Genomic DNA, 24821 nt, shown 5'->3' with positions numbered 1-24821 from the left:
CAATACTGGGAGCATTTGAACAGACGCATTTTTCTTCTTCTATTTAATACACAAACCTAAACTCACAGCATGTCTTACACAAAGTCACGAAAGCCCCGGTTTCTACATACATCCCAAAGATCCAAAGATTAAATTGCCTTGACATTAGCTTCCTCAACAATGATCCTGTCATTAACTTACACCTTAAAAAAAAAACAACACCACAAAAAACCAAGACACGGAGCAATTCCGTATTCCTGTCTTTGTGATGATTCAAATCAGGAGAGGAGAGGGCTAAATAGGCAGGCGACCTGGCTGGGAGCGGTTAGGGAAACATCAAGTGGGTGTGTGTGCTGCATGTGATATGTGTGCCTGAGTGAGGAGTGGGTATGAGGAGGACGGAGGGAGGGGCAGACACACACACACACACACACACACACACACACACACACACAGAGTTACTATCAACCCACTGGATCAATAGTAGTGATATTACTATCACTACTAGTAACTACAACTATGCAACTATCAGCTTAGCATTTTGCTTTGTGCTAAGTGCTTTTTATGTATTAAGCCATACAATTCTGTGATGTAGATAACTATTATTATCCCTATTTTCAGAGGAGGGAATGAAGGCTCAGAGAGGTTAGGTAACTTGTCAAGGTTTACAGTTAATTAGCAGCAATGCTAGGATTCACACCAAGATCAATTTGATTTCATGGGCTATGTGTTTTGTTTTGTTTTGTTTTTTAATTTTAGACAGTGCAAGCTGGGGAGGAGCAGACAGAGAGGGAGGTTGGGAGGGAGTGAGGGAGAGAATGAGTGAGTGAGAGAGAGAGAGAGAGAGAGAGAGAATCTTAAGCAGGCTCCAGGCTCCACACTCAGCGCAGAACCCCACACGGGGCTCTATCCCAGGACCCTGGGATCATGACCTGAGCCCAAATCGAGAGTTGGATGTTCAACCGACTGAGCCACCCAGGTGCCCCAACATTTGCTGTGCTCTTAACAATCCAGTTCCTCCTATCTTTGGGAGGGCGTGTGTGTGTGTGTGTGTGTGTGTGTGTGTGTGTGTGTGTGTAGAAGGAAATGGGTCTGGCTATCCAGAAAGACATAAAGCTAAGTGCTTCCAGGAGCAGCAGGAAGGAGTGAATAATAACAACAGCTTCTTCTCTATTCTTCTCTAATTCTCATGACCTCCTGAAAGGTGACCAATACCAACCTGACTTCAGGATGTGAAAGCTGAGGCTCACTGAGGCTAGAGCTTATGCAAAAATCCATGAGCAGGAAATGGCAGAGCCCGGATCTGAACACAGACCATCTAGCTCAAAGTTCTGGTGCTTCCCATTACCCCAAAGACAATCTGTGCAGGGAGTGCTAGTGTAGCAAACCATCTTCTCCGGAGCATCCTGCTGTCACCACAGGATCTGATTTCCAGAGAGCCGTGCCCAGTTCTCAGAGAGCAGGAGAGCATGTGAAGAGTATGGAGTGGTGACAGTGATTTGGGCTATTTTCACTCTTGTACACGAGTATCTATTAAATACCTACTACTGCTCTGCGCTGTTCTTTGGGCCAAATCACCTCTACAAGGAAGCAGCAACACTGGGTCCATAGGTACTTGGGAGAATTGCCACAACAGTGCTTGTCCACGTATGTGTGTGCACGTGCACATGCAAACACAACCATCCGAGACACTGCCGAGAACGCCCATCAGATACTCAGGTTTGACAAGATTAAAAACAACAGAGGCAGCATGGAGGCAGGGACAGTTCTCAGCAGAGAAGGCAAATAGGAGAAAAAGGAAAGTCGGTGGGGGCCCTTGGGGCATGTAGGTGATGCTAAGTGCTGACTGCCTAGATAGAGCTGGCTATAAAATAAGGAACTAATTTTTTTTTTCTCTTAGAAGATTGATGCTTCTTTATTGATTACTAGCAGTCTTTTTCCTAAAAAAAAATTTTAGGCAAGAAAAAAAAAGATACTTTTCAAGGAAAATATACATCAAACATGAAAAGTTTGGGTCATAAGAATGGTTTTTATATTCTACAACCCGCAAAGAGCTTTTATAGACAGCCCATTTAATCCTCACACTAATTATGTGAGGTAATTATTTCCATTATCACCATTTCACAGATGCTAAAACTGAGGCTCAGAAAGGTTAAATGATTTGTCTGGGAACACCAAACTTGTAAGTGACAGAGCTCATTCAGATCCAGGCCTCATAACTTCCTCATAACTTTTTTTTAATTTAATTTTTTTAATGTTTATTTATTTTTTAGAGAGAGAGAGAGAGACAGACAGACAGACAGATAGAATCCGAGGCAGGCTCCAGGCTCTGAGCTGGCAGCACAGAGCCCAACACAGGGCTCAAACTCTTGAATGGTGAGATCATGACCTGAGCCGAAGTCGGACGCTTAAACGACTGAGCCACCCAGGCACCCCGAGGCCTAACTTCTAACCCAGGTTCCTCAGTCTTACCAGGCTCCCTCAGTAGCCCAGAGGGAAGTATACCACCAGCAAATAACACAGTAACCATGCGTTGTACCCACAAAATACGCTGGGTGGTATTTATAAATGCTAACCACAGGCTTGCCTTAAGGGTAACAGTTCTAGTCCTGGGATATATCCAAGAGACAGGAGGACATATGCCCACTAACCACAGCAGAATTCATAATGGTACCAAATGAGAAATACCAGTAGAACAGATAAACTGATATATTTGTTTAACAGAATGATGGGAAAGGAGCCAGACACAAAAGGGTAATACTGTATGATTCGCTTATATGAAGTTCAATTATAAGCAGAATGAATGGATGGTGACAGAAGTACAAACAGTGGCTACCTCTGCAGGTGACTACTGGCTGGATGGGGGATGAGGTGGTCTTTAGGTGCTGGCAGCATTCTGTACCTTCATCTGTGGGTGGTTTCAGGGGCTTATACATATGTAAAAATTTACTAAGTTGTGCCCTTCAGATCTCTTAATTTTAGTGTTATGTATATTACGGCTCAGTAACAAATAAGTGCCCCCCCAAACAAGTCATGCTTACACACAAGCCGAGTCTATCTGAACTTGCTAGGTTTAAGTCAACACTAGTCAGCACTGAGCTTCCTGAAAGCTTATGAAGAAAGCAATCTATCAAGAATTCTCCCACCGCTTCCTGTTTGTGTGAGCTTTGAAGGAACTGATGGTTGCAGGGGCTGTGGGTTTTGGAAAGCAAGGCTTGGTGACAGTCGTCCATGCCGGTGGTTCTTGGAGGCGAGGTGTGTGGATGTGTGAGGACAACATCCAGACAGTGGACCCTTAGGGTGCGGTGTCTGTGGCACAGGCAGGGCTGGGGCTGGCTCTGCAGCAGTGCTGGGGTAGGGAGGTGGCTGACATAGGACCTCAGGTGAGGGTGCAGGTGGGGGTAAGCTGACAGGAGGGAACGGGGGCACGTGCCTGGAGGCGAGGACCCATGGCAGTGGTACTGGGTGAGGGCTTGCACACCGAGCTTGGATGCGCCAACCACAACCTCCTCAAGCTCAACAAATCTGAAACCAAACTCACCCTCTTTCCTCTGGAAATGAGTTCTTCTTCTGACTCGCTCATTTCTGTTGCTGGCAATTCCGTTCTCGCGATACTTGCATCTGACTACACGAGAATTCTCTTTGCCTCCCCTTTCCCTTATCAGAACAGCGTCTGAGCCTTTCCGTTATGTCTGCAGTCCATTCTTGCGTGTATTTTTATTCCCCAAGGACTTAGTCTTGTACAGGACACAATAACAGCAGTATTTATATATCACTTGCCATGTGCTGGGCACCGCGCTAACCACGTCACATGTCTTGTTGTTAGGTGTCTTGGCAAAAATTAAAGCACAAAGCAGGTAAAATGTATTTCCACTTTAAGCGAACTGAGGTGTGGGAAAGTTAAATAACTTGGCCAAGGCCCCGAGGCTGGCAGGCCATGGTTCTATGTGGCTTCAGCGCCGCTCGTGGGTGTCCCTTTGCACGCTTGCAGACCGCCCTGGTGCAGTCTCAGGCTTCCTTAGGTCAGAAGCTCCTAGCAAAGTCCCTTTCCCAGACAAGGCATTCAAATAATTAATGCTGGCATTACTTGGAGACCCCGATTGGATACAATTTAGCAATGAGTTTATGACTAAAGAAGACGTGCTGGGATTGAGGGAGGCGTACAGGCAAGAGAATGAGCGATAGCAAATAATTTCTAGCTGCCTCTAGAATGCTGTTGACAGGGGACCACCCTCACAGGCTCTGACCCTGGTCTTGACCTTCTCCCCGACAGGGGCTTCTGCTTACAGTCCAGTGGGGTAGGGAGTGGTAGGAGGAAAGGAACACAGGGAGGGCTGTTTAACACATGTCCGAATTTCAACTCTACTTGTGCCCTGGGAAATGTCACCGCATCTACCCAGGGCAGGGGGGGATGGTATCAGGCATTTGTGTGCCCGTAGATGGGAAACCCACAATGGTGTTGAAAAACAACTGTCACTCACAGTCCCAAAATACCTGTGTTGGGCACTTGCTTCTGAACGCGGCCCACACTTCCATAATCAAGCTTTAGCCTGACCGTGGCCTCTGGGTATCATAAAACCCGACTTGTAAATATTATCGGGCACATGGCCCAGCTGTCTGGAGGAGCTGATTAATCCCCAGCAGAAACTTTAGCACGCAGCACGCATGCCATCTGTAGAGCACACTAGCAGATACATACCAGGCCTTTCTGTCTCGTTAAGAGGCCGGGGCAGGGCAGACCCGCGGGAGGAATTTTATAAACAGCTGGGCTGTCCCAGAACTGGAAAATGAAGCTCTTTCAAACTCCCTCACACATGCACATTAGAAAGTGCCCCTTAAAAACTTTCCCATAAAGAGAAAAAGGGGCGTATGACTAACCTCAACTTTTATTTTCTGTTTTAAAATCACTGTCTTGGTAAGAGGCCATTGGTGTAGCTTAAGAGGGATGCAATGGTGCCGGCCACACCTGGATTCAAATCCTGCCTCTGCCCTTGTACTAGCTGTGTGACTTTGTACAAGTTACTTAACCCCTCGGAGTCTATCATTTCCTTCCCCGCTCCTCACATTTACCCTCTCAGGCCTGGCTCTCGGTAGGTAAGCGCCCCAGCTCCTTCCTTTCCTTCTGCTGCAGGACAGCATTCTTGTATCCTCCTTGTAAACCCTGGAGCTCCCAACCTTTGTGTCTTTCTCCAAGTTCAGTTCTCCACTTCATTTACTTCTCCTTACTCATCTCTTTCCAGTGTTTGTCATGGATAGGTAAATATTTGTGAAAGGGAAGAGAGAAACAAAAAGAATTTTAAGAGGGAAGGGTGGGACTACTTGGAAGTTAAGCAGAGGAAACACGGTACAAAGGGCATGAAGCTGATCTGAAAGGCGTCAGGACGGCAGCTGGGAAACTGATGGTGGGGGGTGAGGAAGCCACCAGAAGTGGACAGACAGCTGAGTGGGGAGGAGGGTGGGACTTGATGCCCAGGACTGAGGGTGGCCACCCGTGGCCCTGCTCCATGGTGGAAGCATGCGGTCAGGGAAACCAGTGAGAGGCTCTCACACGCCTTCCCCTATGGCGCCAGTCACCCGGGGCCACAGCCAGAGGACCGGACCCCACTCCATGAACTAAACATTCAGCCTTGTCAACAGCACCTCCATGAACATCTTCAGTTTCTGCCCTGCAGCCCTCTCGTTTGTGGATGGTTCAAGGCGCGGATTTGTAACCACAAATTCCGTGAAGTCCAGAGTCCGGGAGAAGGGGAGAATCAAATCCTGGACTACCCCAGCCGGCACCAGGACTCTACTCACGCAGGCAAGGACGCTTACGTGATGGATTGCCAAGACCAGCTCCAATCTCACCCCTTCCTAAATCAAATATTCATGTCCCCAAACCTTCACCTGCTCCCCCTCCTTCTGGGTCTGTGAATTGGGATCTGAAGGGTTTGCCTCAGGGTGAAATCTCTCATTTAGGGCCAGGTCTCAGACCCCAGTGGCACTGCAGACCCTCTCAGCTCATGCAGACTCAAAATCATGTCCACATTTCTCTCTGGACTGCCAGTGCCAATCACAGCTGCCCGTGTGCCTCTGATTAGGGACGTGGCCCGCCGTCTGGCCCCACAGGAGTGTGTGCGTGTGCGTGCGTGTGCGTAATGTGTGGGCATGCTCCCTGTTGTGGGCGTTTGGCTCCAGGACAGGAAATGCCATGTGTTGGGGAAATTCAAATAGCCGAGCTGTCTGACCAACATGGAATTGAGCACTTGGACAGTATCTGCACCAGCCAGGGTCTCAGTTTAACTGTTTTCCTCGTCACTTGAGAATGATAAAAGGAGGGAAGAACTGGCATGAAATGACAGAATTTAGAAAGAAAGGACAGGAATTCCAAGGTGGCTATTACAAAACCCAGTAGAAAGCACTGCCCTGTAATATATTCCAGTCACCGCTCAGCCCTGCTCAGAATGCCTAGGCTTGGTTAAAAACAACAGTCATGAAGGCTACCCATTTCCTTCAGACGTGAACATTATATTCTACATGAGGAGCCTACATTCGACTGCAAACGGCACACTCAGTTTCATACATTTACCTGTTGACTGCTGTGTGCAGATCCAGGAAGATCAAAAATAACCCTGGGAATTCCCTCCCTGGCATCTGGTGCTCTAAAAAGCATCCAAAAAGCTCCCCACTGGAGTGGTTGCTCATTTGGGATGTATTTAATCTAGAGTCTAATTTCTACAAATCTGTGGAGGAGGGAGAATGGAGGGAGATGATTTAGAGGAGGTGGGGCTGCTTAGGAGATGCTGCTATTTTCTGTTCTCTTTCTACATGATCCCCCTTCTGCTCTTCTCCCTGCTCTGGACCCAGCTGGACCCATCAGTGGGCTCCCCTGACCTCTGGCTTCTTGCTGGGTTTGGCAGGATCTCTGGAGGAGGAGCTAAGGTATGAAGCCCCTGATCCGTGCCTGGCCTCTGTCTGCCAAAGGTGGCCTCTGGTGCCTGCCTATTCCCTTCCCCACTGCCCTTCTGGCCTCGGGTCAGGTCCGTGGCTGTTGCTACCTCTGGGATATCACCTCCTGCCTTGTTGGCTTTCCTAACTCTGCCCATGCCTTTATAAAGAACTCCTTTATTCAAGTCTCCAATGAGTGTGCTTTCTTCATTCTGCTGAAACTCTGATGGAATGATGCGCTATTATTTGACTTCTCTTTTGGCCTTGCACAGCCCTCTTTCTCCAAAGGCAAAGCATCCCAGGCCTGGACACTGTGATGAGGGTAGCATGAGTCAGGAAGACCACATTAGAGGACATTCATTCACCAAAAAGCAACATTTGTCCATCTACTGGACCCACCACAGTCTCCCATCTGCAAAGCTGTCAGATTCCCGCCAGGTTAAGAAGAAAGCACTTGGCCAAAGAAGGCCATTTCAAGTATTTTCTGGAGGAAAGGAAGGGAAGGGGAGAGGAAAGGTCCTGAAGAAGCTCCTGTTCTCGAGGCTGAGGTCACAAGCCCTCCTATTTAAGTGCCCACCTTGTCGTGCTGTGTACTCATTGTCTTCGATCAATCTGGCTAGTCCAAAGTCAGCAATCTTGCATATGAGTCCGTTCCCCACTAGGATGTTTGCTGACCGCAGATCCCTGTGGATATAATTCATGCGCTCGATGTAAGCCATTCCTGCAGCAACCTGTGGAAACCGATGGACAGGACATGTTACCCCACGACTCGTACTGACGTGGCAGTAAACCTGAGGCAGGAACCAAGGGACCATGCGGCCTACCTGTGCGGCCATATCCACAAGATTTGGTAATTTCAGAGCTCTTCCTTCCCCATCTTTTAAGAAATCAAGTAAACTTCCTATGAACAAAAGAGAAAACCATTTCAATTTACTTTGAAAGATAAAAATGCCTGACAAAGGGTTGGGTTTGGTTTTCTTATTAGAAATAATGAGGTGATTGAATGAATGCCATCAATGAAGAAAAGATTTATTAAAAAAAAAAAAGAGGCTAGAAAAAATTCTGTTCTTTGAAAGGTAGCAGTTTTATCTTTCAGAAACAAACAATAGTGACTCCATTTCTAAGGACAACAAAAATCTGACAAACCTACAAGAAATGGGATGTAATTCTCTTTATGTCATAAAGAAGGACATATGAGGAGCTGACCACTTTAGCCTCATCTCCCATCAGCCCTGAATGAAGGAGTGACATAGGGAAAATGCCACCCAGGCCAAGTGGCTCCCAAAGTGTGGTCCTGGGACCAGCAGGAAGAGCTTCCCTTAGGGAATTTGTTAGAAATGCAAGCTCTCAGGCCCCACCCTAGAACCAGAATCAGAGACTCTGGAGGCGGGCCCAGAAAGCTGTATTTTAAGAATACCCCTTGGGAATGCAAGCTGGTGCAGCCACTCTGGAAAACAGTATGGAGGTTCCTCAAAAAACTAAAAATAGAACTACCCTACGACCCAGCAATTGCACTACTAGGCATCTATCCAAGGGATGCAGGTGTGCTGTTTCGAGGGGACACATGCACCCCCATGTTTACAGCAGCGCTATCAACAATAGCCAAAGTATGCAAAGAGCCCAAATGTCCATCAACTGATGAATGGTAAAGAAGATGTGGTTTACATAAACAATGGAATACTACTTGGCAATAAGAAAGAATGAAATCCTGCCATTTGCAACTACGGGGCTGGAACTGGAGGGTATTATGCTAAGTGAAATTAGTCAGAGAAAGACAAAAATCCTATGATTTCACTCATATGAGGACTTTAAGAGACAAAACAGATGAACATAAGGGAAAGGAAACAAAAATAATATAAAAACAGGGAGGGGACAAAACAGAAGAGACTCATAAATATGGAGAACAAATTGAGGGTTACTGGAGGGGTTGTGGGAGGGAGGATGGGCTAAATGGGTAAGGGGCACTAAGGAATCTACTCCTGAAATCATTGTTTCACTGTATGCTACTCTGGATGTAAATTAAAGAAAATAAAAAATAAAACAAGTTGAAATTAAAAAACAAAGACTAAAGCCTATAAAAAGAAAAAAAAAAGAATACCCCTAAATGATTCTGATACACAGTAAGGTCTGAGAATCATTGGCCTCACTTATTTACAGATTTTAAATCAAGAAAAGAATATCTGAGGAATACAGGGTGGGGCAGTTAGCTCCCCTTTTTAAATCATGGCCAGCCAGGCCTTGAAGATATCGGAAACAAAACAGCTGAAGCTTCAGAGCCACTGTGATAACAGCCTAGGGAGCTCAGGACCAACACCAGGGCGGAAACAATCATGTGCCGAGGCTGGATGGAGGCCCATGATGGTCATCGGTGACTGTTTCCATGCTTTAATCACAAAGTTATTTACCAAATAACCCTGGATACAAGGGACAAACAATCTGCCAGGGAAAAAAATTTCCAAGTGTATTTAAAAAGAAAGTATATGGACAGGAAAAATTATGCTGGTGCCCCCTGATGTACAACGCATTGCCTTTTAAGGCCGTTTCTTGTTTGGTTTGTCTATTTTTCCAAAACAAAGTGATTCTGGGCCTTATCCTTGGCAATAGTGCTTTGATTAGAAAGAGGCAGAGAAAGAATGAAAATAAAACGGGCTCTTTAAAAGCATGTCTTTGTTCGTCTGATGTTTAAGAAGAGAACTGGGAAAGAAAAGGTGCTGAGAAGATGGAGACTAAGCTGAGTCCAGAGACCAGTGTCCGATACTAACTGTTCAGCCCTGAAAAAGGAAATTTAGCACAAGCCATGGCATTCAAAGTAGCAGCAAATGATCATAGCCCTCCAGATCACCCCGGGTATTAAATATGAATGCTTTAATTATGGAGAGGAGCTGAGACTCCTGACACGTGCAGCGTGCAAAAGGTGTTGCATTTCATAAGGATCTGGGGGGCAAACTCAAGGTCATGGTCTGTTCTAACAATGCTTTCATTAACGAGCACATGATTTGTGCTTCCTGACAGGAATGCTGGACTCATGCAGAAAGCAGAACGAAAGCAGGCAGGCACCTCCATCTCCCTCCCCGAAATAACCCCTGTGGGTCAACTGCGAGGTGGGGCCTGACCTTTATTCATGTACTCGGTGACAATGTAGATGGGCTCCTCGGACACCACTGCGTAGAGCTGGACCAACTTGTCATGTTTCAACTTCTTCATGATCTGTGCCTCCTCAAGGAATGACTCGGGGGACATTGTGCCTGGTTTAAGAGTCTTTATGGCTACTTTTGTGTTTCCATTCCAGGTACCTGCACACATCCCACAACGTTAAGTCAAACCGAGGATCCTCTTTTGATGGGAAAATAAAAAAGCTTTTAAATCAACAGCTACTTGCATAAGGTTAGATTTTAACTTAGAAAAACTTAATATCCTTTTTTGTTGAATGAAGACAAGCGAATGTAGTAAGGACTGTGTCCAATATCTTCAATAGGAAACATGAGTTTACTTATAGCTGTGTTATGGTTTGTAATTCTTTTAACTTTTTTCTGATTTTGATATATGCCACTTTCCTTTTCTAGCTCGCGCATGTGATTACAAATTGGTACCCAAAGTTTTGGATGCTTCTTTAACAAGGCTGAAAGTTCAAAGGTTAGAACAGGCCTGGCTATCCCACCGCTATCCCTTAGACAGTAGAGCAAGCATGGAAGAAACTAGGATAGTTCTGTTGTATGAAGGGTGCCATTTAAAAAACGACGGCAACACACCGAGGAAGTCTGGAAGTTACCTTTCGACTTTCCACCGTGTGCGGTGGGTGAGCTACTTGACAGAAACCTTGAACAGCTGATATATAAGTGAGATTACAAGTATGCCAATGGGCACTGGCAAGAAGCTCACGGTCTACTTGCCCCAAACTTCAACCAGGTAAGGACAACTCCTCAGGTCAGCCACAAGAGCAACAGCCTCTATAGGACTGAAAAGATCAAACAGCAGCTAAGAGGGAACAGAAATATTTAGGCTTCACAGGTGGAGAAAGTCAAGTAGATACAGAGACAGGCCTGGTTTATGATCATTTGTTGCCTCATCTGTAGAATAGGAGTAGAACTGGATTATCTTTTGAATCTCTTTCAGCTGCGAAATTAAAAAAACAAAAATCCAGGTTCTATGTGTATTCCGTTATTAGTCCTACAACTTCGGATTAAAACTCTAAGGGAAACAGAAAAATCTGCTAAGTTAGAGTGTGCTTTTTCTGTTTGGAAAAGAGAGCTGGTTTAAATGAAGATTCATTTTTATATTTAATGTAATTGACTTCAGAATTAAATATTTCTGTAAACTTTTGTTACCCTGTTCAAAACATGGTTCATATGATTACAACATGAAGCTTACAAACATCTAAGTTATGAAAGAACAGTGGCTTAAAAAAGAGTTCATTCAAACCTTATAAAATATCTGACCACTAAATATAAATGGAAAATCTGATAATCTGGAAGTGGTCTTTGCTATTTGAGTGCTATTAGCATCCCAAAATTTTAAATAGAGATTTTCCTCTCTAATAACAACCCAGTTACTCTCACTGGCATTCCATCCTGATCCCGAACTACCACGACATAATGTTTTATGCTCAGTGGGCAACAAATTCTTAATAATGTGATATAATGATTTAAAGTTGATAATCATAAAATTTGAAAATAAAATTTTGTAGAATGTCCAATTCTTCCTGATTGCATAAATGATTGAATTGAAATCCTTGGCACCCACAACTTCAATTATAAATTGGGCAGATGAGGGAGAGGAAGGCTACATGAAGATATTTTATGATACTTGAGTTAAAGTACGGAGAGAGACACAATAATGTGGACTCGAAAAATGAGAGCACTTATTATATAGTAGCTTATACATACACAGCACATATAGGTGTATGTTTGAATGTCTATCTCTAACCTTATCGCTACACCCATATCTATGTAATATTTATTCTTTGCCAGGCTCTGTTCCAAGTGCTTTCACTGTACTAAATCTTCTAATGCTGACCACCCCTGCACACCTACAGCTACAATGTAAAAACAGGTACCTATCCATATTGTTTTTAATTGAACCTAAGAAAGAAGGTAGATTCCATAAGCACCAACACTGTCTCACTGACAGATGTCTTTGGGTGGCACCAAACCGATGGATTTTCTCCAAGCAAAGCTGTAAATGACCCAAAGGGTGTTATAAAAGCAGTGGGAAGGGCCCAGTGCAGTCAGCCTCATCAATGAATGACATGACAACCGAATTAAGAGAAGTATGTGTGCCTACTGAGCACGAACTGCGTGCAAGGACTCTAAATATATTGTCCTATGTGATCCTCAATCCTATGAAGTAGGTATCATTCCAATTCTACAGACGAGGAAACTGAGGCTCAAGGAGGTTAAATGAGCCCCTTGGATATGGTTAATCAGCTAGTAATGATTCAAACCCTGGCCCACTGAGCATAAAAGCCCATGGTCTTTCCCTATAGTAACCCATCTATAGTATCTTACCTTCCTATGTCTCAGGAAGAGGAAACAACAGACACTTATTGTATTGGTGTTTCTTCTATGGGCGTCTGCTTCACCAACCATATGAAGAAGTATAGAAGAGCACAGCAAGGTATCGCCGTATTCTCAAAATCTAGATGGCCTGCGTCTGTCTAGCTTCAGGTTAAGTGTCTTGGTCCCAATGACTGTGTGTGTGTGTTTGTTCAGACTGTCCTTTTAATTGGCCTTGAGAAGTAGCCAAAATGAAATGCGCCCTCTGCCTTACCAAGCCACACTTCAGCGAAACACCCCTGACCCAGCTTCTTCTCCAGAGACAATGAACCACGTGCAACTTCCCAAGCATCTTTAGCCAATCCAGAAGTTTGTGGGGTACAACTTGATGCAATCACAGTTAAGTTAAAACACAAACCATCAGCTTTCTCTACAGGAAAGGAAATTAATAAAGAAAACACAATCCTTATAATCTGTTATCATGCATGCACTAGGGAAGATGGAAGGTGACTTACCCTTTAGGGCAACACTGAGTTCACTGGGCAAACGTTTGCAGTTGTAAAGGAAGGGCAAGGCATTTGTGCAAGCTGGAACATTCCTTGCACTGTTTTCTGGCTTATGAATTGAGATTCATAAAACGGCATAATTTGAGCCATTTGCCAATCTTGACCACTATCTCTCTTCTAGAAATTCTGGAATTTTGAAATCAAAATCAAATGTATAATTCTCTACTATGAATAACTTAAGCCTTCTTCCTGGTCATAAAGTCTTTATTTTCACCTTCCATCTTCGTTGTTTGGGACTTCCCAAACGAGAAAGCTAGTAATAGAATAATTGAGTCTCAGCATACCCATCCATACTTCCCCAAACTGCCCATTTCCCAGTCTCTTGATCAACTGCAGGGATTCTCGAGGGATTTCCCAGACATCTTTGGTTTTGACAGACAGATCGGTAAGCCTTGGCATCCCTTTATGACAGGGAACTACGAGGCGGCAGCAGAGGCCTGCGGCTCTCTCTGATGGAGCGAGGACAGCGGCAGGAGAGGGAGAGAAAAGCACAACACGTGAAACAACACTTACAGTTGCACAAACCCAGCGAGTGCACAGTGTTGCTGAAAACAGTGCTACGTCGGCGGAGAGCTGTGCACATCTTGGAAGATTAGACACCACACATTGAAACATGGTCATTGGAGGTAGAACAGAGGACATTTTCAATGCGGACTGCTCCATGCCTCCAGGTATAGTATAGTTTACACATATATACAGGTACAGGTATGACTGCTTTGGTTTCTAATACTCGCTAAGGAAGAAAAACATTTTCAGCAACTTGTGCTAATAACATGTCTCTGGAACCCTGAAATACCTCCGCTGATTTCAAAAGGTATATCTGGACTACTGAATGTCAGCACGACTGTCCTTAACCCTCTCTAATGTCAAGGGTTTAGGGGCTTTCTTTGGTCTGAATATCTTGAAAATTGTAGCTTCAGTACAGGATTTTTCTCTTCAATCTTAGACTGTTATAAACTAGTAGGGCTGAAGATTCTACCTGGCAGGGGAAAAAAAGAGGTCACATTTCTCTAGTGATTTCTTTGGCATTTTAACTGACTCTATTCTACCAGTCAGATGCTCTCACTTCTTTGATATTTCCCATTAAAAATAAATCTTTTTAACAGTCTCCAATGTATAATTTAGAAATCTGGTTTCAAAGCAGAAAGACAGGAAACCGAAATCTGTACAAATTCAAGGATGTGAAAGAACTGTTTCTTATGAAAAAGACAAAGGAAAAAAGTTATCACTTATAGGTTATTTGGATTTTTTTTCTTTTGTCCTTCCTTCCTTCCTTCCTTCCTTCCTTCCTTCCTTCCTTCCTTCCTCCCTTCCTCCCTTCCTCCCTTCCTCCCTTCCTCCCTTCCTTTAAAAGAATATACCTTTTACACTTTAGCAGTGGTAAGGGGGAAATTGCCTAAATGCCAAGTGAAATCTCTGTCAGGTAAGAAAAGGTAACAAAGAACAAGGAATCAGGGCAGTGACAAAAGCTGTAGAAAGCCTGGCTTGTGAGGCAGAGCCTCTGCCCCACCACACCCCCTGAAGGCCCCTCGGATCCAGGAAAATCACATGTAGTGCTCTCTTTTCTCTAGGAACCAGCTCTTAAGTTTCTTTTTATTCCTTTCTTTTCGGTAGACTCAGGTTCTGAGATGTTTAGGCAGGAAATTATTTATGTGTCAATATTGCAAAGGCATTTTATTGTGTGAGAGAGAGTAAGGGGGGAAGAGGAAAAGCCAATATAAAAACAAATCTAACTCGAGATGGATTTTTTTTGAGATTAAAAAACGTCTATTGCTCTTCATATCCCTTCTCTCCTTCCAGCTTTACGATGTTATTAAGGTGCCCTTTCCAACACAATATTTTCAAATGATCCAAACCCTGGGGATCCTGCTGATGTTTGCCTGTAATGAAATATATTTTGGCATTTGAAAAATTCTGACACATGCAGGCACTTTGAGTGTATCACTTAAGCTCAGGGAGAGATTCTGCTCCATTTCTCCCAAATATTTCATTAGAATCACGTAAACTAGAGCTATCCAATGCCCTAATCAACGAGTACTCCAAGTGTTCTTAATTTTCTCACTTTTTCATTAGTGCCTGGGATAAATCAATAGGCATTTCTTATTTCCATTTTCAAAAGACTGCTTTTTTTGGGGGGGGACGCTAAAAAATTATACACACATTTTTTTAAAATGAATGTGCATAGAGCAAGTCATGCACTATTTTGGGGTTTTGTCATTGTCCTGAAGAACACACATATATAGGTCACAGAAAAAACTACTGGGTTTAATGGGATACAGATATATACCTGTATATGTGTATCTATATAAAAATCCACCTGTGTGTGTATGTCATATAGCAGGGTATTCTTGCTAATCTTGGAAAGAAAGAAATCATTTTAACACTTGTGTATAAGACCACAATCTTTACTAGAATGTACCAACTGTACACCTAAACACCTCATAAGTGCATATTTCTAGGAACACACTGACAGTGACAAATGGGTGTTAGGACAGAGGCTGTTCCACTTACTGTTCACAAGTTTAATTTAACACAATGGCCCTAACAGATCTAGGAGGAGCTGTGGGTCACAGAGTCTACATCTAGTTAGGAAAACAGCAGTATTGGTGGATCAGTAGAACATGATAGATGGGTTGCAAAATTCTTCTGGTCATGAGAATGAAAATCATGTGTGGCTATTCCTGTGAGTACTGAGTGAGAACTGGGGGGGTCCCCTACACGATCCCCCAACACTCCGTGTGTTCCCGCCCAGACACTGTTCTCTCTCCTGTCATGGTTTCTGATGACAGACTCCAGGGGAACAGGAAAAGATGACAACTTTTACAATTTAACCTACTGCTTTGTATCTGGGGAACAAGAATGGTACGGAATTTTTTGACAAACGTATGGAACTAATAATAACTATGATAGAAAAACATCAACAGATCCTATGCAGCAAAGTCCCATGTTGAGTGGTGAGCAAAGAAAACGGTCACTGCTGCCTTTGTGTATGCTTGTATCTCTCCCCCCACCCCCTACTCAGTGCCTACCCACTCCCTCCAGTGTCCCAGTGGTTAGTAGCGAGTTGGCATTAGGGTTACCTGAGTAATGTTGTACAAGCTGCTGAAGTGTTTCAAACTGGGCCCGGGTGGTAATATAGTATCCACCATTGTCAAGTTTGCGAATTTTATAATGTTTGACATGGTCTCCTTTCATATCATCCCAATCTCGGATCGACAGTGAATAGGCACCTGGTAAATATGCAAGGCATTAGCAGCTCCAATCATTCTGAGAGCTCATTCATTTTCTCGGTCTCATTCACTTGAGTATTCTGATTAATAATCATCAAGAGGACACACACACACACGTATGTGCTCTCTTCCACTCAGGAACAGAAGAAGAAAACACCTCTTTCCCGCAAATGTCAGAAGATGTTAGCAATAAAGTGATTTTACTTGTGAGAAGGAAAGCTTTCTAGATTTTTTCCTACAATATTCTCTTCAGTACCGTCACCTGCACGTTACCTAACATGGTATAGACCCAACTCTCCCGAGAGGGGATGAAGAACAATAGCCCCGCAGGCTGGGGGCGCTCTCCTCGTCTTCCTCACCCATGGAGTGTCGCAGAGGCAGGGCAGCGTGTGCTACAGAAGTGGAAGAAGTGCTTCCCTACAAGGGAGCCTCCTGTTTCTGATTTGCCACACTTTCTCGGGAGCAGATAACCATGTCTGGTAGATCAAGGTAGAAAGTCCCTTCCCTTGGCCCGGCTCCTCTTGTGGGCTCTAATGAGTGTTTCAATGATGAAAGGGCCAGCAGTTGGAGGAAGAGCAGTGCTCAGTTTTGAAAAAAATAAAAGGAATGCAAAAACAACCTGTAGGACTGGCGCCTGGGGAACTAAGAGAGATTCAGAAAATCGTAATTCTAAAGAACAGCTGAAAATTCTATGATCTTGTGCGCCTGCAGGAGCGAAGCTGCCCAGCTCCCTGTTTCAGGAAGAAGGGCTTTGCTTTTGAGCCTCTGTAGTCCTTCCGGAACCGTGTGCAGTTCTAGAGCCTGGAGGGAAAAAGTGAAACTCGGACTTGCTCACGAGGCAGGGAGGGTATGTGCCATTTAAAAATCCTTGCACATTAGAGATAAGCCTTTCATCCCCTCTGACTAATCCACGGATTTGAATGACAACCAACATCTTCAACTCCTTATCTTACCTTTGGTGGTTTCACTCTCACGGATAAGAAAGGTACCTCTTGGGTTTCCAAAGGACAAAAGCTGTCGCTCAGCATCTTTTCGGCCAAGTTTTCCAAAGTACCACCTTTAAATGAAATCAAGGGAGGGGAACATTTTGTAATGATCATTTACAAAAATGGAATAGCAACCCTCCCTTCCCTCTGATTTCATCCTTAGCATTCCCCTATAGTATTTTTTCCTAGCTTCATCTAGCTCCCTTTCAGTCTGTTCCTGATTCTATCCCTAATCCACCTCTACCATTCTTCAAAGAAAAAAAGTCAGATTTGAATGGTGGGTGACTTTCCTTCCCTTCAGAGGTGACAAGAACTGGTCTGTGTTAAAACCGCCACCTGCATTTATGAGAAGAGAAATCTAAGACCTCGTTTTGAAATGGCAACTGCAGGAGACCCTTCCCACACACATCTATGAGACCCCGGATTTCTGAGCATAATTACACCCCCTGGGAAATAACAAAGCACAGCCTTAGTCTATACACAGATCATTAATCAAGCATTAAAAAAAAAAAAAGCCAGTCACAATGGATACAGAACAAAGACATGGTATTTTCAGTCACTTTGTACCTACAGCAACTTTGAAAACAATTGTCAAAACCACCCCCGATTTGAGATGGCTGTGGACTGTGGATGTCAGTTTTTAGTCTCTTCCTGTCCAGCAGGGTGAGGACTTAGGTGAGTGAAAGGATCTGCCTCTCGGGTGGGTGGGGATCTGCACACGTGTGTTTTGGTGCCGCTGCAGGAACAGGTCACTGTGCACAGTCAACGAGCACGTCCTGAGAAATGACTGGGTGTACCGTGTCCTACTCTCCCCGTAGTGACACTCCAGTGCCATGAGGAAGGCATCGTGAAGTCATATCACAACCTCTGCCATTCACCTTTTACCTTCCCCTGCACTCTCCAGCCCTAACCATGGCTTGGCAGGGAGTTAAATGGGTCAGCACGAGGTGCTGCAAGAATTCGCAAGCATTCATTTGGAATCTGTGCGTAGAAACAATTTTAGAATATTCAACTGTGAAATAATCCAGTTTCTAAAATGAAATTTTAATTCCTTATACTTGAACATAGCTATTATGCGTTCACTGTCAAATTCTTTTGTGAATGAAAGAGCTTCACCGATCGTAAGAAAAGACACACTGCAAGTTAGCTCCTTAGTGACTTTTAAAGGCACCAGACTGTGCGACAGTCCTAACCTAGCACTAGATGGTATGAAGACAATTACAGCAATTATTTATGAGAAATGACTTTCTGGGTTGGCATCAATCACCCAATTAAAATGCAGTATAAACACGAGCAGTGGTGAAGAGAGAACAGTTAGAACAATGGATTGAACCAAAACAATGGCATTTTAAGATAATGGCAATTAATTGTCTATGTAAAACCATATGCGTTATCTTTTTAAAACGCTAATTTATTCTTTAAAAACAAAGTAGTTTAAAAATTGATCATTATAAATAGAACTTAAATATATAGTGGGTATGTTCCCAGTTAAACCAAAGTAATGCTACCTTTTAGTGGTACCTTTTATTCTGAAAGAACACAAAGATGTTTGCAAATCTGCCCTAAAATAAAAATTCAATACAGATTTCTTTACGCTTTGATGATAAAACACACTCACTAGGAGAAAAAAAGGAGTGCAGAACCACTGAGTATTTGAGAGTGGGGAAAAAAACAGGTCTTCTTAGAGAAAATACAAAGGAATTAAAGGCAAGACAGTGATCCAATTGGGGATTTGGCTGGGGTGTGGCGTCTAATCCTCCTTGCAGTGCTTAAACAAATCCAGGGCAAAATGCAATATCAGAGCCAAAGGCTGGGCTTCATGGCTGACTCTTCTCGACTCCCTTATTGGTAAGGCAAGACCACCAGGAGAGGCAGGTCCCCAGGGTGTCAGGGAGGAGGGCAGGTCCCCAAGTTTTGGAGTCACGGGCCAGTTTTCTTCCCCTCAGTTCAGAAATGGGGGTAACCACACACAAGCCACTCTAATAGTTCCCCCTTTTGAAAGTGCCCATGAATCCCCACAGGTCAGGAGGAAGAACAATGGTTGTCCCTTCTAGAATCCCCTCGGCCTACTGAGCAACTTCCAAAACTGAAGCCAGTGAAATCCTTGGTCCAACTAACTGCTAGTCACGATTTCCTATCAAGGAAACCAACCAAGACCCCAACTCAAAGGAAAGCAGCATTTGAAATGCATCAAGAGAGCTTCCTGAGTTGTGGCACATGCTGTATGTGAGACACTTCTACCTGGCACATGGAAGGTAAGTCTTTTCGGTGCTCCTTTAATATTTCTGATTACACTGAGAAAGAGAATCTCCATCTCATCTTTAATAGTTATTTGGCCCCCTTGCCCCTTACTCCCCGCCCCCCTTTTTCTTTCCCTCCCCACTCCCATTCTTTCTCTCTCCCTCGCTCTTTTTTATTTTCCAGCAGACTATAGGCTTAAAACCTTGGGTTCACATTACTAAGATGTGCCCTAGCCAGAACTTCATCACGTTTTTCTGGTTACTTTCGGTCTACGGCAACTAATATCGGGCTTTCATTTAGGGTTCTGATACAAAGTTCCCTTTCAAAATCAGTATGTTTTTAAGATACAGTCATAAAGAAAAATATTAAGTTAATAACAGCACAAGTATTACACAGATATGGCAAAACGCAGAGCACAGTGCCTGGGGCATGCGGCATCACTATCTTCTCTCAACCCTGAATCGCTCTAGTGAGTTTCTTCTCCCTCCTGCACAAGGTTAGTAGCATGTTACTGTGACAACTAACTTTTAAAAGTAGTTGAGCGAAAACAACAAAACCTACTCTTCTGCCTGGATAGAGTCAACTGGAGCCACATAATTGCTGGGAATGTAACCAGTCTCTCCGGTGGTCAAGGAGCGGGCTTCCCACCAATCTCCTTCCCTGCAGAGAACAAAGAGAAAAGGAAGTGAATGTGTTGACCATTTCAATGTTCTGCAGTTACAGACTCAATATCTCCTACTCATTCCACTGCCTGATTTCTTCAAACTCCAACCCAGCTCTTTGTAAGGGTCACATGGTTACTCTCTGAGTCAAGTGTGAGTTGAATCCAGTGCGGTCTCTCATTTCTTATCTTACTTGCCAATTAACAATGTAGGACCCTGGCCATGAGAGAACTCTCTTGGGGCGAGGGGGCATTTTGCTTGGTAAGTGTCCCCAGTTTGGACAGAGGGGAAGGGAATCCAGCCTCAGGCTACTTTAGAAAAACCCTGTGACAACAAAAAGAAAATGGTAATTATGTGAAGAGAAGAACGCATTATCGTGGTAAACATTCACAACATATTCGTGCGTCCACCCATCACACTGTAGACCTTAAACTTACAGTGTTACGTGTCGGTTACATCTCAGCAAAGCTAGAAGGAAAATGAAGCATGTGCTAATACTGCTAATTTAACTGTCTATGTCGTCTCACATCCTGAGGTAACAACATCCTTTGGTACTGCTGGAGAGAAGCAGACCGTTTGTTGGCTTTAGTGTCATTCTGTTAGCCGTTACAAGATGCACCAAAAAAGAAAAGAAAAACATTAGAGCTGCAGAGCATCTGAGAATGGAAACCTGTCAGGAGGCCCAGTAAGGGATGAAAGCCTCCTCTGAATACCTGTCTTGCCTGTTCTCAAGCAAGTGGGTAGAAGAATAAAGACAATAGGTTAAATCTTGTTCAGAAATTTTCAACCTCAGGTTCTTTCATCAACTTGACCCGAGTCTGGTGGGCAGGAGAGGAGGGCTGGGGGTAGCTGTGTGTGTAACAGTGCGGGGAGAGAACAAAAACTGGCCAGGGAATGGGATTCTGAGTCTCACCACATGGTATATAGCCTGGTGTTCCATGCGATCGCCTGTCTCAGTCTGGGGTGGGGGTGGGGACTCCCAGAACTGTGGGCAGGAGGACATGGTGGGGGGGGGGGGCTTATATAAGCACCACGCTCAGCTGAAAACACATGGGTCTATCACATGGTTAGAGTTCATGTGCTTGAACCCATGGCGCTGCATCTGTGACAGAGAGCAGGGGTGGAGCGTGTGCTTCTCTGCACACATACACGTGGGGCTGGGGCCCCAACACGCACGGTGCCCATAGAACCCTGTGCCAGCCCGTGGCCAGGAACGCGAGGGCTGGGGAGGATGCTACTGTCCTTGAGCATATGGAGACCTCTCACACTGCTCTTCGGCAGGGGTCCAGTGCCTTCTCTCCTTCCTGTTTTGGTCCTTGGAGGCAGCAAGAGGAACCCCAGGACTTTTTTTTTTCTTTTTTTAAAATCACTGTGGCTGGACTCTGTCAAAGCCCACAGTCAGGGAAGAAAGAAACCACCCCAGACAGCAAGTAATGAAGCTGCCAATGGTGACAAGCCCACATATGCTCTGGGTGGGACTGTGGGGGAGTGTTCGGTGGCACAAGTGACACAAAATAGCCCATGAGAAAATGGGGTGCTGTCAGAGGCTTTTCACCCTATTAAACAAATGTGAACAGATAAATCAACCAAAGGGGAGATAACTGTTCTCATACGTAGGAAGTCCTATCTACCTACCTACCTATCTACCTACCTACCTATCTATCTATCTATCTATCTATCTATCTATCTATCTATCTAATGTTTATTTATTTTTGAGAGAGAGAGAGAAAGAACGTGCAGAGGAGGGGCAGAGAGAGGAGAGAGAGAGAATCTCAAGCAGACTCTGCATTATCAGTGCAGAGCCCGATGTGGGGCTCGAACTCACGAACTGGGAGATCATGACCTGACCTGAAAACAAGAGTCAAATGCTCAACTGACTAAGCCACCCAGGTGTCCTTAGGAAGTCCTTTATTAATAAATCTTAAATTTAGTTTGTGTCCAGATTTTTCTTAGGAAATAACTGACACATACCAAAGAATATATGTGTATATGAACACCTGTGCATCAACCACCCGACTTAAGAGCTGGATCTTTACGGATTGTGTGGAATTTACTCTCGTGCTGCTCCCCTATTTTCATTCCTCTGCCTTTTGGACTCAAATCATGAAATTAAAATGTTAATGTTTGAACAGTTTGCATTGGCTTCATTTCTGTGTCCTCTAAAAGAAATACATGCACTTGTTAAGTATATCATCTAGGAACATATGTAGAATTTTTTTTTTTTTCTCTGAACACATGCAAAAGAAATGGCTTTGGAGACTAAGATGGTGACAATGGTCACTGCTCTGAAACTCCACTAGATGGAGACATTGCATCATAAAAAAACAATACCCACTATCTCCCCACCTTCTCCTTTCTTTCTTTCTCTGTCTCTACCCCCCACACCCGACACCTGGGAAATGCTCCAAAATGGTAAAAAATTAAGAGTTTTCAGCAGAAGCTTATCTTTTACTGCAAGATAACCTTTATCAAGTTAGTTCTAATAGAATTAAAAATATATATTTTTTTAATTTTACTTATTTGAGTGGGAGACGGGGAGGGAGGGAGAGAGAGAGAGACAGAGAGAGAAAGCATGTGTGCTCTTGAGCAGGGAAGAGGAGCAGAGGGAGAGAGAAAGAGAATCTTAAGCAGGTTCCACAGTCAGTGCAGAGCCTGACTTGGGGCTCAATCCCATGACCCTGGGATCATGACCTGAGCCAAACAGATGCTCAACTGACTCAGCCACCCAGGCACCCCCAAATGATTTAAATTAAGATGAAGAAAGTCTAGTATCAATGGTGGGGTACAGGGAAATGTCACCTGGGCAGGAAGCCAATACATTTTGCTGCAGGCTGGGACAAGCCCAGTCCTATCCAGACGATCTGGGATGAATCAAGTCTGGTTGACCCTTGAACAACATGGTTTGAACTGCACAGGTCCACTTATGTGCAGATTTTTTTTTTTCAATAAAAACAGTACAGTAAATGTACTGTCTTCCTTATGATTTTCTTAATAGTTTCTTTTCTCTAGCTCACTATATTCTAAGAACACAGTATATAATATATAAAACATAAAATGTATGTTAATCGAGTGTTTATGTTATCAGTAAGGCTTCCAGTCAACAGTAGGCTATTAGAAATTAAGTTTTTGGGGAGTCAAGGTTATATGCAATTTTTAAAAAAAATTATTTATTTTGAGAGACAGAGTGAGAGAGAGAGAGAGAGAGAGAGAGAGAGGGAGAAAGTGACCGCGTGAGCAGGGGAGGGGCAGAGAGGCAGAGAGAGAGAATCCCAAGCAGGCTCTGCACTGTCAGCACAGAGAGAAATGTGGGGCTTGACCTCGTGAACTGTGACATCATAACCTGAGCCAAAATCAAGAGTGGTATGCTTAACCAACTAAGCCACCCAGGTGCCCCTCTATGCAGATTTTTGACCCCATGAAGTGGGGGGGAGCTGGCACTCCTAGTCCTCTCCTTGTTCAAGGGTCAACTACAATTTCCATTTCAAAGCCAGCATTAAGTATCTCATTTTGGTGCTGGCACCTAAATAGTTTAGAACAGATTAGAATCCAGCTATGGGCTCATTCTAAAGTCATGTATCAGGAATTCATGATTTTCTCTGAAGTGACTCCATTAATCTCACAGGGATTTTCAGTTATTCATGAGAAAGATAAAATCCTTTTCTCTTTTTCTAGGCCATCTAGGGTCACTTTTTCCATCAGAGGAGATATGAGGTGACAAGGAAACAATGTATTGTGTAGTAAGCCTCACAGGTTTGCCCAGGGAGGCTGGTACACACTCAAAGCGTCTATCAAAAAAATCTTTTGAGCAAATGAGTAATCATCTCTCTCTCTCTTTTTTTTTTTTGGTTAATGTTTATTTATTAAGAGAGACAGAATGTGAGTCGGGGAGGGGCAGAGGGAGGGAGACAGAATCTGAAGCAGTCTCTAGGCTCTGAGCTGTCAGCACAGAGCCTGATAGGGGCTTAAACTCATGAACCGTGAGATAATGACCTGAGTCGAAGTCAGATGCTCAACTGACTGAGCCACCCAGGTGCCCCTAAGTCATCTTTTTAATACACTAGAAGCTCAATTCACCCATAGATAAATAATACTCTTCTTTTAATTTTTTTTAAAGTTTATTTCGAGAGAGAAAGAGAGCGAGCGTGAGCATAAGTGGGGAAGGGCAGAGAGAGAGGGAGAGACAGAATCCCAAGCAGGCTCCTCACTGTCAGTGCAAAGCCTGACTCGGGGCTTGAACTCATGAACCGTGAGATCGTGACCAGAGCCGAGATAAGAGTTGGACGCTTAACTGACTGAACACCCAGGAGCCCCGATAAATAATACTCTTTACGAATCATTCACCTTGATTTAGGAAAACAGAATTTTTACTATGCTACTTTTTATTTCTTGAATTATTGTGGGTAATTAACATTATTAAAGCTGCACTTAAAAAAAACCAGTTCTTACAGTTCAGATATTTCATTACTTTAGAGTTGGTGAGATTTTCTTTAATGTTATCAGGCTCTGGTCTAGAATAACTTGTGAGTTTTTATAACAGCTGCCCCTATTCCTCCCGTTTAAAGACTTATTAATAGAGCCTGTTGTCAATCCCCAAAATTGCTTATAAGGTTTGTTGGTCCCAAGAGCCTAGAGCCCTGATGCAGCCAGGAAGTGGCATTGGCAAACAGAAGTAAGGCTAGATCTGTTGAGCTCTGGAGCTTTTTTTTTTCTTTTATTTTAACGTTTATTTATTTTTGAG

At 43.9% G+C, this 24821-nt stretch overlaps 1 protein-coding gene across 6 annotated transcripts in view; it reads right to left on the bottom strand.

Moving 5' to 3' along the window:
- Positions 1-24821, bottom strand: part of FYN (FYN proto-oncogene, Src family tyrosine kinase) — a 213753-nt gene that overhangs the window by 25491 nt on the left and 163441 nt on the right. For 5 of the 6 annotated variants that reach the window (XM_027057070.2, XM_027057071.2, XM_027057072.2 and 2 more), the window contains 7 exons: positions 19983-20081; positions 17148-17251; positions 16045-16194; positions 13249-13413; positions 10020-10199; positions 7731-7807; positions 7484-7637 (listed from right to left, as the gene is read on the bottom strand). In XM_027057070.2, the coding sequence (XP_026912871.1) occupies positions 7484-7637; positions 7731-7807; positions 10020-10199; positions 13249-13413; positions 16045-16194; positions 17148-17251; positions 19983-20081 (929 nt within the window). Of the gene's footprint in view, positions 1-7483; positions 7638-7730; positions 7808-10019; positions 10200-12672; positions 12829-13248; positions 13414-16044; positions 16195-17147; positions 17252-19982; positions 20082-24821 lie in introns of all 6 variants that reach the window. The other variant, XM_027057076.2, reaches the window with a different exon arrangement.

Source organism: Acinonyx jubatus, chromosome B2 (genome assembly GCF_027475565.1).
Source record: "Acinonyx jubatus isolate Ajub_Pintada_27869175 chromosome B2, VMU_Ajub_asm_v1.0, whole genome shotgun sequence".
In the NCBI taxonomy this organism is placed as follows: domain Eukaryota; kingdom Metazoa; phylum Chordata; class Mammalia; order Carnivora; family Felidae; genus Acinonyx; species Acinonyx jubatus.
This window is presented reverse-complemented; position numbering and strand designations above follow the sequence as displayed.